The following is a 15,003-nucleotide window of genomic DNA, read 5'->3' as shown; positions in this document are numbered from 1 at the left end:
TAAGAGTATCATGGTATGTGGCTACCACATAAGTCATGGATGGCTTACTATTTCCTATTCTTGTGTAAGAGAAATAAACTTCATTTTTGTTTAAGCCATTGGTATTTTGGGTCTCTGATACTTGTAAACAAACAATCTTAAATGACACAATTTATTTTAGGAAATTTATATGGACACAGAATCCTGTAATGTATAGAGAAAGACTTGAGTTACTACTTATCTAAATTGTTTAAAATAGCAAAGTCTTAGATTAGAGGTCTGGTTTACAGACTACCTTTAGATTATTTAAACCTTATGGTCCTTCACTCTTCTAAATGAAAAATACAACAGCACAAAATGTAAGCCACAGAAGAGAGTTTGAAGACACATGAAATGGAACTGAATCCAAGATCCTCCACTAAGAACCTGTACGGTGGCGGGAGCCAGCGTGAGGAACTCCGCCCATGGCAAAGGTCATGAGGAAGGAGGCTCGACATACGCAAAGGCGGGATTGAGCCTCAGGAGTCCCCCTGGAAATTCTCGAGCATCTACCCCCAAAACCAGAGTCTGCCTACTTTACTGCTTTGTGCTGTCACCTACACCTCTGACTTTATGGGGGGCTGTCCCCCACCACCATCTCTCTCTCTCTGAAAAAAGAGTTAACTTATAGCTCCAGTTAATAAAGTTCCTGGGCATGACAAGAGTGTTTTAGTTCACAAACCCCTCAGATGGCTCTGTAACTTGCCTGACAGGTTTACCCGGACTCCTACAGCTATGCATACAATTGTTTACAGTCTCCCAACTGGAAGAGGCAGGGGAAGCTTAAGATATTCAAATAGTATAGAGCCTCTCGGAGAGTTAGAAATTGTCAGAATAGAACTAGTAGATTTCATTGTTGAGCCAACGCTTGCTGCCAAGTTTCCACATCCCCTGTATTGTATCCTTGGAAGTGTATTAATTAATATAGTTGGTATGTAGAAAAAATAAGTAGTGGCCTTGGTGTTAACAAGTTTAGACCCTTAAGGTAATAAATTCTTTTCTTTGTTGTAAACCCACTGCACCTTTGCCCTATAGGAATGCAACTTTGTCTAACACCTTCGGAGGATGGTGCCAAACTTTAAAATAATTACTCCTAGAGACAGTAAGTCTTATGGCTGACAAACCTTTATCAGAGTCATAAAATGTTAACAGGCCTTCTGGCCAGAAGATGATGTAAATCACCTAAACCATTTGTATACGATAAATTTGCAGAAAAGAAAGCCTGGTCTCAATAAGGATCAAAAACTGCTGACTTTGCATGATTTCACACCCCCTATTATCCTCTATGTGCAACTTAGGGTATAAAAGCCCCTGTTGAAAATAAAGCTACGGGCCTTGCTCACCAAAGCTTGGTCTCCCCATGTTGTTCTTTCTCACACCTTCTGGCTGAATTCCCATCTGGAGCGTGGAGGCTCGTCAAGCCTACTAATTTTGCCTGGGCTTCTAAAATCTGACCGGGGAGGCCTTAGTGTCTTCTCTCCTTGGGGAGAACGGGAGGACGCCTGCAGCCTACGTAGGTGATGCAAACTCCTTGTCTTGGAGTTTTATTGGTTTTCCACATAAACCAAGTTATTCGGCCTCTTTTCTCTACTGAATTTTCTCACTGAGCTATCCCTATTTAACCACTCTTTATATCTCTAATTAATACCTAGTTAAGCTATTGCTATTCTAATCGCCGATGCCATCATCCTGAGGGAATGGCAGTACGGTCTTGGGCAGGTTATTTCTCTAGACCTCAGATTCCTCATCTGTAGAATGGGGGAAATAATTTCTTCTTCACAGGGTTACAGTAAGGAATAAACTCAGGGCTTGGCTGGCAGTAAATACTTAATACATATTGCTGGTATTATGACTATGTGGTATTGGTAAACTGTTCTAAGTTCATGTCTATTTTAGCTTGAAATTCGTTTGATAAAGTTCTTTAAGCTGGGCCAGATTAGAAGAGCAAATATAATCCTCTTTGTCCTCTTCTCTGCTATACTAACCTTCCCGTCAAAGAGATGTTTTATGGCACTAGTGGTAGAAAACCCACTGACCAATGCAGGAGACGTAAGAGAAAAGGATTCAATCCCCTGGGTCGGGAAGATCCTCTGGAGGAAGAAATGGTAACCCACTCCAGTATTCTTGGAGAATCCCCATGGACAGAGGAGCCTGGTGGGCTACAGTCCACAGGGTCAGAAAGAGTCAGACATGACTAAAATGACTGAGCATACACAGTACTATATGTAAGAGGTAACAAGTTAAGAACCTACTGTATACCATAAGGAACTCTATTTGGTGCTCTGTAATGACCTATATGGAAATGGAGTCCAGAAAAGAGTGGAGAGATATATATATATATATATATGGCTGATTTACTTTGCTGTACAGCTGAAGCTAACACAACACTGTAAATCAACTGTAAAATAATAATAATAAAAAACTGTTTTAAAAATTAAGTAAAATGCACTGGCTCCCTCCCAAAAAACAAAAGAGGAGATGTTTGGAAAAGTAGCACCACTTCTGACCCTTGACCAACATTCTGGGGCAAGAATAAGGAAATAATTTGAATAGCAAGTTCTAGGACTATAATTTTTAACCAAGTTTAAAAAAAAAAAAAAAGGAGAGAGACTTTCTAGTAAACTGAGGTCAGCACTGGTGATTAAAATGTAACAATCTACTTACAGCTAGAAGACTTAAAAACCCCAAGGATCTCCCTTGTTTTCATTTCATCCTCACCTGGCAGAGCTCCTCAGCAACATCTAGCATTCCTTGTCTGAAGAAGTGCTCCACCATCACCTCATTGAGAAGCCTCTGGCTGTCTGCCTGCCAGCAGCCGTCTATCCCCACACTGCTGATGTCGGAATCGAAATTCTGAAAGGCAAGATACCGAGTCATGAATTGACCAGGAGGCATCACTTGATACGTTTTCACCCCACCTACCTTGACAGAAACCACCACCTTTGTTTAACTCTGTGACACCTCCAATAAGTCCCCAATTCCAATTTGTCTGCAGCCTATGACAGGAAGCAGTCTTTTCCGCTGTTCTTTTCTGAAACCCCCACTCTCATTCATTATTGCTGCAAGGGTAAATGTTTTCATTTTTGAGGGTATTTTGGAAAAATAAACTTTATAATGATTCTGTAAATAAATTGATTTCTAGGCATTATATGACAGCAATATTTTCACAGGTGTGCAGTGATAATTGCAAAAGCATGTTCAATGCAGCGTTGTCTAATAGGAAAAAAGGAAGAGCCATTATATCGAACATAGGATTATTCAATAATCCTTGGCCTATCCCAAGAATTGCAGTGCCAAGGTGGGGGTTGGGGAAAAAGAGCCTGGACAGATGGCTCAGAGAGCAGGCTCTGGAGCCAATCCACCAGGGTCTGGATCCTGGTTCCATCTAACTAGCTGTGTGGTGGTGGTGGTGGTTTAGTCACTAAGTCGTGTCCGACTCTTTGCGACCCCATGGACTATAGCCTGCCAGGCTCCTCTGTCCATGGGATTCTCCAGGCAAGAATACTGGCTGGAGTAGGTTGCCATTCTTGGCCAAATCACTCAAGATATTTGAGCCTCAGCTTAAGTAGAGAAAATACTTTTATGGACTTAACTGTATCCTCTCCCAGCGCCTTATAAAGTTAAAAGGAGACCATTTTGAGCCCTAATCCAATACAAATGATGTCTCAGGTGGCACTAGCGGGTAAAGAACCCACCTGCCAATGCAGGAGACTTAGAGACACAGGTTTGATCCCTGGGTAGGGAAGATCCCCTGGAGAAGGAAATGGCAAACTCGCTCCAGTATCTTTGCCTGGAGAATCCCGCAGACAGGCGGGCTACAGTTTACAAGAGTTGCAAAGAGTCAAATATGACCGAAGCGACTGAGCATGCACGCACGCAGGACACATACAGGTGCAGAAGGAAGACCACCTGTTATACACCAGATGTCTGTGTCCCTCCCAAATTCCTACATCAAAGCCCTAGAAACCAGTGTGACTGGCTTTGGAGACAGAGTCTGGGAGAAGGTAATAAAGGTTAAATGAAGTCATAAGGGTGGGGCCCTCATCCAGTAGGGCCGGTGTTCTTATGAGACAAGGAACAAACACCAGGGCTCATTTGTTCTCTCTCCACCACGAGGACCCAGGGAGAAGGTGCTCATCTGCCAGCCAGGAAGAAGGCTGCCTGCCCTCAACAGGCAGTGAATTGCCCAGCACCTTGATTTTGGATTTCCCAGTCTCTACAACCAGAAGAAAATAAACTTTTGTTGTTTAAATGGAATTTTGGAATTTTGTCATGGCAGCCCAAGCAGATAAAGACACTGCGTGATGACGTGAAGAAAAGATGCCTATCTACACATCAGGGAGAAAGGCCCCAGAAGAAACCAACCCTGCCTGCCACACCTTGATCAGGAACTTATAGTTTCCAAAACAGTGGGGAAAAGAATGTCTGTGTAAGCCACCCAGTCTGTGGTACTTTGTCATAGCAGCTCTTGGAAATTAATATACTCCCTTATTGGTGCAATGAAATGGTAGTTACTACTCTGTTAATCTTACTATTCACAATTAAAAAGTAAGGTTCATTGCTCTATATCTACTAACATGGAAAAATGTTCTTACCCTTAAATGAAAAAAAAAAAAAAAAGCAACTTCTACAGAAATTATGATGCCATTTCTTTTTTTAATGACACCATTTCTGTTTTTAAAAAAGCTTACACAAATGCTCACAGAACAAATGTGGAAAGAATATATAAAGTACTAGCAGAGATTATCACTGGAGATAACCACTCTTACACAAAGAGCAAACATTCCTTTTATAGCAAGCTAAAGGATTTCGTCAAAATCTATTACAAAAAGAGAGGGTGTTGAAGGTTCTGGTTCTGGGTAAGATCAAGCAAGTACACCTCACCCTGACTCTCTGAATGCATTTCCAAAATCAGGACTGAAGGGAGTGGCTACTCGAGGCAACTCTGAAGAGCAGTAACTGGATCGGGGAGGAAGGCAAAGAACTGAAGGTGAGCTTACTACTTTCCTCCCTCCAACATCTATCTCTCAGTCTGGAGGTAGTACAACCAAAACCCACAACAGGACGGGCACCTCCAGGAGAAGCCCTCCAGGGCTGGCATGAGGAACAGGAGTGGGTTTTCCTATCATGTAGAAGGGGATGGAAATAAATCACATGCTTTTTTCCTTCCATTTTCTTGCACCCCTAGCTCAAGGCAGTCTAAAGTTAAGCTTCTGTTGTGAATAAGAAGCATTTGTAAGCTTTTTTTTTTTTTCCCCCAAACAGAAACGGTGTCATTAAAAAAAGAAAGAAATGGTGTCGTAATTTTCACAGCAGTACCTAGATTATGTTTGATTGAATAAGCAGGAAACAAGACTCGGCAGATCTTCAGAACTCTGCACGTGTTAAGTCAGTCATGTCCGACTCTTTGCAATCCCATGGACAGTAGCCCACCAGGCTTTTCTGTCCATGGGGATTCTCCAGGTAAGAATACTGGAGTTGCCATGCCCTCCTCCAGCGGATCTTCCCAATCCAGGGATTGAACACACTTCTCTTATGTCTTCTGCACTTGCAGGCAGATTCTTTACCACTAGCACCACCTGGGAAATCCACCACAGTAGGCAAGTTAAAACTCTGAGGGAAGGGATCTTTTCTCTCCAATCAGAGGAGTGATGGTCCCAAGAAGGAGGGGCCAAAACTCCTCTTGCATCTTTTCTCTCTGTTCCTCTACCTGGTAGCCCCAGATACAGGCAGAATTATGATAAAATACAGGGGATCGGGGTACATCACCTGATGCAAAGAACTGACTCATTGGAAAAGACCCTGATGCTGGGAAAGATTGAAGGCAGAAGAAGGGGACAAGAGAGGATGAGATGGTTGGATGGCATCACCGACTCGACGGACATGAGTTTGAGTTAAGATCCAGGAGTTGGTGATGGACAGGGAAGCCTGGTGTGCTGCAGTCCACGGGGTCGCAAAAAGTCAGACACGACTGAGCAACTGAACTGAAATGATCAGGGTATATAAAGCCCAGTTCTCTGGCTGGATGACTAAATAGGAAGCTCCAGAGAACTCTAAAGTAGCAGGGAGATCAGAGAGAGGAAGAAACTCAGAAAAGTAACACTCTCATTCAGAGTTGTTTATGAACCCCTGGGCTTGCCCTCAAGTGGCAAAGGCATGGGTCTGACCCTCAGCGGCACAGCACAGACTTTGAAAGAGGAACTAGGGGTCAGACCTAGCTTCCAGGTCCTAGAATGGCCACTAACAAGACATATCTGAACAGCTCTGTAATGGCTTTGGAAATAAGCTGACATTGAAACTACAACTCAGAGAAGACTGGTCAGAACTTGTAGTCTGAGCCCAACAAGGTAGTGACCACTAAAACAAAACTTGGAACTAAGGTCTCCCATGCTGCAACTAAGACACAACACAGCCAAATAAATAAATATTAAAAAAAAAAAACTCACAGGATGTAATTAACAGCAGAATAGAGGTGAATAGCACAAGTCAGTGGAGATCCATAGAAATGATCTAATCTGAACAACCAAATAAAAATTGAAAAAAAAAAAAAAAAAACAATGAATAGCATCTCAGGGACCTGTAAGACAATAACAAAAGATCTAACATTATGTCAATGGATTGCTAGAGGGAGAAGAGTGTAGTGTAGGAAAAAAATTTTTTTAACATTTCCCAATTTTGTCAAAAGACATAAATCTACAGATTCAAGAAGCTCAGCAAACTCCTAAAAGGATAAGTTCAAAGAAATCCAAATTCAAGACATCACAGAATCCAACTGGTAAAAATTAAAGACCAAGAAAAATTTTGAAAGTAGCTAGGGAAAAGTGATACACTGCTTATAGGGAAACTATAATTCAAATGACTACAGATTTCTCAACTAAAAATCCTAATTTATATACTTTAAAAATAATTGTAATATATAGTGGAACCATATGCAACTTTGTTCTGTATTTTCCAAGTCTCCTGTAAATGTGTTATCATACATTCATATTTTAAAAAAGAAAAAAGGACTACAGATTTCTCAACAGAAACCATGCAGAGACCAGAAAGAAGTGACACATTTTTCAAGTACTAAAAGAAAAGAACTGAATCCCAGAATTTTATATCAAGTGAAAATATCCTTCAGGAATGAAGATGAAATAAAGACATTCTCAGATGAAGGGAAGCTGAATTTGCTGAAAGAAGACCTGCTCTAAAAGAACTGCTAAAGTTCTTCTGACAAAGGGGAAATTACCCCAGTAGAAGGCAACTCGAAACATCAAGAGTCAAGAAACTGGCCAATCTACCTCTGAAAGCTTTCTGTGTCCAATTTTACTTCCACTCCCTTATCTTTCATAGGTGTTAACCTATGTTAACCTGATAAGCCTCTTGAATTGTTTTTTAAGCACATAAATGTAATTAGTTTCTGTTTAGATTAAACTGAAATTATTAATTCAATCCTTAGTTAATCATTGCTTAAGCATGGTACAGCGCACAAAAGAACAGGTGGTAAGTAATCCACAATAGAACTGCAAACCACATACTATTTACAATCACCATAACACAGCACAGCTCTCCTCTTCAAAATTCAGCCCACTTTTCTTTAAAGATCTATCTATTCTTAGATGTCAAGTCAGTAGCCTAAAACTAAATATACAAATTTAACATTTGGAATTACTCAACACAAAAACAAAAAAGCAAAATTACTCTCAGAATCTTAAATTTTTATTCCTTTTCTTTTTATAGACCTCTTTCTTGGCCTGGTACTTAATCTAAAGAATGAGATAATACAAAGTACCTAGATGCTAAGGCAATAGCATCCATGCCCATACTGAAGAGACTGTATTTAGCACTGAAAAAATCAGAACTGCTTGGTGTGGCTCTCTACTTTCCTCATCCAATCTGCTTACCAGATTCTGCCTGTTGAGAGATGACTTTATAGCAGTCTATCAGTACCTTTAAGCTAATCTTCACACCTTTATGCTGTCTATGACAATCAGAACACTGGAAGTAAAGATGCCGCTACCTTGTTCCTCCTCTGGCCTGGGTGGGATACAGGCCTTACAAGGGTGACTGATGGTGAAAAGGAGCAGGGCCCAAGGGCCTCACTCCCCATGTCCTCAGCCTGTCTTTTGCCTGTGGAAAAACTTTAGCCAAAGAATTAAGTTTAATCAGAGAAGCAAGAAAATGCAGAAACAAAGGAAAACAGTCAAAGGAGACCAAATAATAATAGTTTAGTCATTAAGCATAGTCAGGGACCCTTAGTTTCTTTTCAAGGGCTATACATAATATTCTGAGCCATATCCTGTGAGCTGCCCTTGTAGATCCTGAAACCACCAGCAGGTAGAGAAGTTAACTACATGACGACCAGACTGTAACCACGACACAGCTGCACAATTCCAAGAACTGGCCTCAAGGAAACGGGAACCAACCAATCCTGGAATGGAAGACTAACTGTTCTTAAAACAATGAAGATGACGCCGATTAGACCACTGATGACCAAGATGACTGTCAGAGCTGATTGCGCTGTTTCTGCATGGAGCCCCTCCCTCTGTCTATAAAAGCTCTTGCCCCTGATTGGGGGTGCGGAGTCAGCCTTTGGACAAGCATTCTCCACCTCCCACTGCCAGCATCCAAAATAAAGCAAACTTTCCTTCTCACCAACCTCTTTATTGGGACACAGTCAGACCTGGGTTCAGTAACAATATCACAGATTTCTCCCGTATTTTATTCCCCCAGATAAAAGGCTAATCAAATGAATAAAGGAATGGTATCAGAGGATGACAGAATTTATTACCAACTCTTGCCTGGAAAATCCCATGGACAGAGGAGCCTGGAAGGCTGCAGTCCACGGGGTCGCTGAGGGTCAGACATGACTCAGCGACTTCACTTTCACTTTTCATTTTCATGCATTGGAGAAGGAAATGGCAACCCACTCCAGTGTTCTTGCCTGGAGAATCCCAGGGACGGGGAGCCTGGTGGGCTGCTGTCTATGGGGTCGCACAGAGTCGGACACAACTGAAGCGACTTAGCAGCAGCAGCAGGAATCTGTCTATAACTCTCTAAATGTCTGCATGCACTCCACAGGCAAGAATCATTGAGACTAAGATTTCTCACTGATCTATCAACCTCATTCAATCCAAACACAACCTTCAGATTTCTACTGATTCATTTACTGATTTGAGATAACTTTGGAAGACCCAATGGTCAACTCCAAAGCACAGACCATATGAAAATAGTTTTTTCCAGCAGTATACATTTACATTTAGTCATAATTCTAATAGCTACCACCAGGCAGGAACTGCTCAAACAAAACAATTCCTCCAAATCTTTCCTTCATGTACTTAAACCAAAAGTAAATTTTGATCATCTAGAAAAATTTAAAACAGTCTAACATTTAAACAGATGTAAACACTTCTTTTACAAGGATGCTCTTCATGTAATTTTATTTCACTACTATACTGGTGGTAAGAAAAATCGAAAACCCTTACACTCAAGACATCTGTACGACATTTAAGTTCTAGAACTTATGTGCTAGTCTTGGAAAACACAACTAAGCATGACTAAGCAAAACATTAGATGAAAATTTCTGAGCTCCCTTCTATCATTTAGATCTTGCAGTTTAAACCACTAAAGTGGATGAGTAAATTTTTTTCATAGCTTATTTCCTGCTCACATGTAGTAAAAATTAAAGCTAAAACTGTAAAAAGAGGTCAAGGAAATGCAATATAGTATGAGAACTCCTTTTGTTATAAGTGCATGTTCTTACTATTGCATCAGAGCAAGGATCAGTTCCAGGCCCTGTTGCTAGGTGACCGAAGTCATCTGCATGGCTGCCCAGGAAATCAGCAGCATCGCAAACCAGCCAAGAAGTAGATAGTGAAGAGAAACACCTGTCTATTAGCACTTCTGTTTTACTCCATTTTTTCTTTTATAAAGGAAAAGAAAAGAAAAAGCATGAAAGGATGTTCTTAAATGTGAAGGCACATTTTCAAAAGATAAAAAGCACATATTCAAGGGTGTGTCTGTCTAGAGAAGATATTACAGCTTAGAGAAATTCAGGACACACAAATCTGTATACCATCTCATGTACTTTTAGTATCATTCATGTTTTTAATGGATTAAAGGTTTTAAAGTCTGGAGGCTAGACAGAGGAGAAGTAAATAACTTAGACGATCCTTACAAGACTATGAAATCTAAACAAACCACCCTACCTGTTTGCTTAAACATGCTTATGAACTGATTAGACTTAAGGACTGGTTTTCACTGCTCATCATCCAAAACCAATCCCTTTCTGAAATACATTTTATGAAATTATAATTATTGAGTAAGCAGTGACAAAAGAAGTACATGATAAAACTCAGTATTTGATTTAACGCCTAAGTGCCAATTCTTTTCTGTTTTAATATTTATTTATCTGGCTACATCAGGTCTTAGTTGCAGCATGAGAACTATTAAGTTGTGGCATGTGGGATCCAGTTCCCTGACCAGGGATGGAACCCGGCCCCCCTGCATTAGGAGCAAGAAGTCTTACCCACTAGACCATCAGGGAAGTCCCTGCCAATTCTTTAATACTGCTAATTTTTAAAAAACTTCTCCATCGACTTTGGTAGAAAAACTGGGATGTGACCCTAACAACGTGCTCTTGTTGCACCTATAAGGAATCAATTTCCCTTCCAAGCACCTAGTTAAACATCTGGTTTACTTAGCAGCAGTAGCAGCAGTGAAAGGGGTACTGCAGAGAACATTTAACTGAGAAGAAGACCTGGACTCTGGCTCCATGCAGCTTGGGAAAAGTTATCTACTACTTAACACACAACAGAAAAAAAAGATACTATGCAAACACTGGACAGCAACAAGTAAAAGAATGAAATTAGAACACTCTCTAACATCATACACAAAAATAAACTCAAAACGCATTAAAGACCTGAATGCAACAAGGCCAGATACTATAAAACTTAAGAGGAAAACACAGGCAAAACACTCTTGACATAAATCACAGAAAGATGTTTTTCAATCTACTGCCTAAAGTAATGAAAATGAAAACAAATGGGACCTAATTAAGCTCAAAAGCTTTTGCAGAGCAAAGGAAACCAAAAACAAAGGGACAACCCTCAGAATGGGAGAAAATATGAGATTTTTACTAAATGTCTTACTAGTAGTGTGGTTAGTCTGATGTTTTATTTTATTTTTAGGGAATTTGTTCCTAGCTTCTAATCACTGTGATCTTTTTACAGCTTTGTTAGCCATTTCTTTCCAGTAATTCTGAAAATTCTACCCAATACATGTATCAAATTATCTGCCTATATTTCAGAACTCAGTTCTTTTTCGCCTTGCTCAGAGTAAGTTTTCTAGCCTTTTTCATTTCCCTCTTTGATGAACAGTACCATCTCTCTACTACATAAGGATTTATCCGTTATACAATAATAGTACTTCAGAGCTAGCTGACCTCACCCATTCTAATTATTGTTTAAGGCTAAATGCAAAACATTTTCTCCTGCCATTACTTTTTTCTCCTCTTACACCCCAGGAAGACCTATATAAAAGGCTCACTCAGAACTATTTTACAATGTTCTCTATTTCATTTTGTATAGCCTTACGCCATTTTTTTTTTTAAACAGTCATCATTTTGCCTCACCAATGAATATGCTCCATCTAGTGGCAGAAGATCAGTTTAGGAAAAGTGGTGTACAAAAAGGGTTTTTTTTTAAAACCATTATTTGCCCCCTTTATAAAACATTACCAGCCCTGCAATGGCCTGATTTCCTAGTACAGCACAGTGTTTAAGAACAAATGTTTGAGTGAAACCTTTTCCCAAACCTTCATCTACCACTTGCATACCTTGGGGTACGTTACTTAATATTTCTGAATCTTAGTTTCCTCACATGTGAAAAGGGAATAATGTGCTTGTATCATGGGCTATTGGAGGAGGAAATGGCAACCCACTCCAGTATTCTTACCTGGAGAATTCCATGGACAGAGGAGCCTGGCAAACTAGTCCATGCGGCTGGAAAGAGTCGGACACAACTGAGCGACTGACACACATCATGGGCTATGCGTGTATGTGCGTGCTAAGTCGCTTCAGTCATGTCCGACTCCTTGCGACCCTGTGGCCTACAGCCCATCAGGCTCCTCTGTCCATTGGATTTCCCAGGCAAGAATACTGAAGTGGGTTGCCATGCCTTCCTCCAGGGGATCTTACCAATCCAGGGATCGAACTGGAGTTTCTTACGTCTTCTGCATTAGCAGGTGGATTCTTTTAACACTCCAGTGTTCTTGCCTGGAGAATCCCAGGGACAGGGGAGCCTGGTGGGCTGCCGTCTATGGGGTTGCACAGAGTTGGACACAACTGAAGCGACTTAGCAGCAGCAGCGTCACCAGGGAAGCCGTCTAAATGTATGTAATGCTCTCAGCTCAGCATGTGGAACATGGTCAATTCTCCGTAAGTGAGAGCCCTATTTTCTGCCTTCTCCTTAGTCTATTTTCATCCTATTTAAGGAGGGTAGGCAAATCCTCAAATGTTTTTATCATTCCCTCCCTTTTTCCCCTAATTTCCTTGGATCAAATCTTTAGGCCTTCCATCACTGCCTTTTCCCCAGCCTGACCTTGCCTGACAGGGGCAGCCACTCTCGTCAAGTCAGTTCCTGAGAGTCTTTAACAGGAGTCAAGCATTTTCTCAGCTGTTCAGTTCCTTGCCTGGCCCCACAGAAGACCACACCTCACTGCTCTGCTGTGCTAAATCTTACCCACTCTCACAAGTCAAATGTAAAAATATCAACTCCAGGGACTTCCCCAGTGGTCCAGTGGTTAAGACCCTGCCTTCCAATGCAGGGGGGCGAAGGTTCAATCCCTGATAAGGGAACTAAGATCCCATATGCCTTGTGGAGTGGCCAAAAAAATAAACAATTTTAAAAAAATTAAAAACAACTAAACGGAACTTCCCTGGTGGCACAGTGGATAGGAATCTGCCTGCCAATGCAGGGGACACAGGTTCAATCCCTGGTCTGGGAAAATTCCACATACCTCAGAGCAACTAAGCCCATGTGCCACAACCACCGAGCCTGCATGCTGCAACTACCGAAGCCCGTGTGCCTAGAGTCCATGCTTTGAAACCAGAGAAACCACCACAGCGAGAAGTCCTCACACCACAACGAAGAGCAGCCCCCGCTTGCTGCGACTGGAGAAAGCCACTCACAGCAACGAAGACCCAAGGCAGCCAAAAATAAATGAATGAATAAATAAAATAAAATATCAACTCCACAACCTTAATCAAGAACTCAATGATCATCTCTTTTCTTTTTATTAGTAAGCAGAGTCTGTCCTAAGCAAACTTACTTTATGTTGCCTCAGAATCTTTCTAGTTCTTTGACATGTACAAAAAGCACCCTTACACGAATACACTACACCACAATTTTCTAAAGAACAGGTACTGTTTTTCACTGTCAACTGTCCCACAGCAAATGTTAGATACTTGAATCTTAGCATGATTTCATCCACCCACACACAGAAGTCTAAAGCAGTAATTATGTTTACTGACTTTTCTTACTTAGGAATTAAACTTAAAAAAAGTCAAAAGACTAATAAGTAAAGCACTAAATAAAATATCCTAAACAGGAAAGAGTTCTAGATTTTCTTAAAAATAGAGAAGGAAATAAAAAACACATTCGTTTTTACTTAAAAACAAAAACAAAAACACACACACATTTTTTTGGCTACAAAACCCAGCGGTTGATATTTATTTTAAATTGTGATTATACTGCTGCTGCTTCTGCTAAATCACATCAGTCATGTCTGACTCTGTGTGACCCCATAGACAGCAGCCCACCAGGCTCCCGTCCCTGGGATTCTCCAGGCAAACATACTGGAGTGGGTTGCCATACAGGCATCTAAAAACTCTCAACACATTAAAGCAGAAATCTTCAATAATTTTTTATGTTGGCAATGATTAAAAGCCAGAAAGTGTCTTGCCTAACATCATGAACTTTTTTGCATACGTTTTCAAGGAAGTGATGACTAAAAAAGTTTAAAGGACGCATTAAAACATTAAAGGAAAAAATAAATTTTTTTAAGCATGTCAAAATTTACTCAAGTTCCTCACTCAACCACCAGCCTGCTCATATATGAGTCACCAGCTTCCTTACTGTCCTCCTCTCGGCAGGGTGGGAACATGTGCCCATAACATGGTGCTCACAGGCTGCCGGACAACATTCCAGTTTATTACTAAAGGCTGTTTACTGTGATACGTAAAGGCTTAAGCCACAGTGGCTTCAGCTTCATCCTGTTTGTTCGCCAACCCACGAGTCCACCCAGCCTTTATGACAGGTGGCTCCAGAAGCTTGCACAAATTTACGAGGTGCAAGCTAGAAGGGCAGGAAGACTTTACAAACCAATGGAATCTTGGACAACATCAGTCAACACAGAATTCCTCAGGTGCGCGAGAAGCTCGTGTACAAGGTCTAGGCAGTTCTAGTGGGGTCACAGCCTCCTTTACAGCTAATGCTAAGTAGATGCCGCCCCTTAACCCCCCCAAAAGGGAAGAGAATACACTGAAAAATGTTAGAGAACTTCACTAAGACATCCAAGCTTTCGGCTGTGCCTCAGGACTATAATTCAACAAATTACCCCAGGATCAACTTAATGGTGTCATTTCATGATAGATCAGAAGAATCTAGAAGCCAGGTCACCTAGAACCTAAACTACTTTCACAGGAACATATAAAACTACCCCCTCCCCTCCAAAAGAACCTGTAAAAGCCCTTATAACTTCCAAGTACATGAAAAATATACCCAAAAGATAAATGAATAAATTAAAATATTTAATCAGCAATATTCACCTCAAATATCTCCCCACTAAAAAGGTCAGAATGTAGGTTACTCACTATGTGGATCTCTTGTTGTCCACTTTCAAAAAGATACTTCCATTTCTAGCACCAAATACATTTAAATGCTTTGTCTCAAAAATTAGCCAAAACATGACAACCCTTACGAATATGTATAAAGACTTGCCAAA

The 15,003-nt window shown here is 40.8% G+C and overlaps 1 protein-coding gene across 2 annotated transcripts in view; it reads right to left on the bottom strand.

Annotated features, from left to right (window-relative positions):
• RMND5A (required for meiotic nuclear division 5 homolog A (S. cerevisiae)) overlaps window positions 1-15,003 on the bottom strand; it is a 60,416-nt gene that overhangs the window by 24,129 nt on the left and 21,284 nt on the right. For both annotated transcript variants that reach the window (XM_010862230.1, XM_010862231.1), the window contains exon 3: window positions 2,737-2,871. In XM_010862230.1, the coding sequence (XP_010860532.1) occupies window positions 2,737-2,871 (135 nt within the window). The remainder of the gene's footprint in view (window positions 1-2,736; window positions 2,872-15,003) is intronic.

This window comes from Bison bison, unplaced genomic scaffold (genome assembly GCF_000754665.1).
Source record: "Bison bison bison isolate TAMUID 2011002044 unplaced genomic scaffold, Bison_UMD1.0 scf7180017864480, whole genome shotgun sequence".
NCBI lineage: Eukaryota > Metazoa > Chordata > Mammalia > Artiodactyla > Bovidae > Bison > Bison bison.
This window is presented reverse-complemented; position numbering and strand designations above follow the sequence as displayed.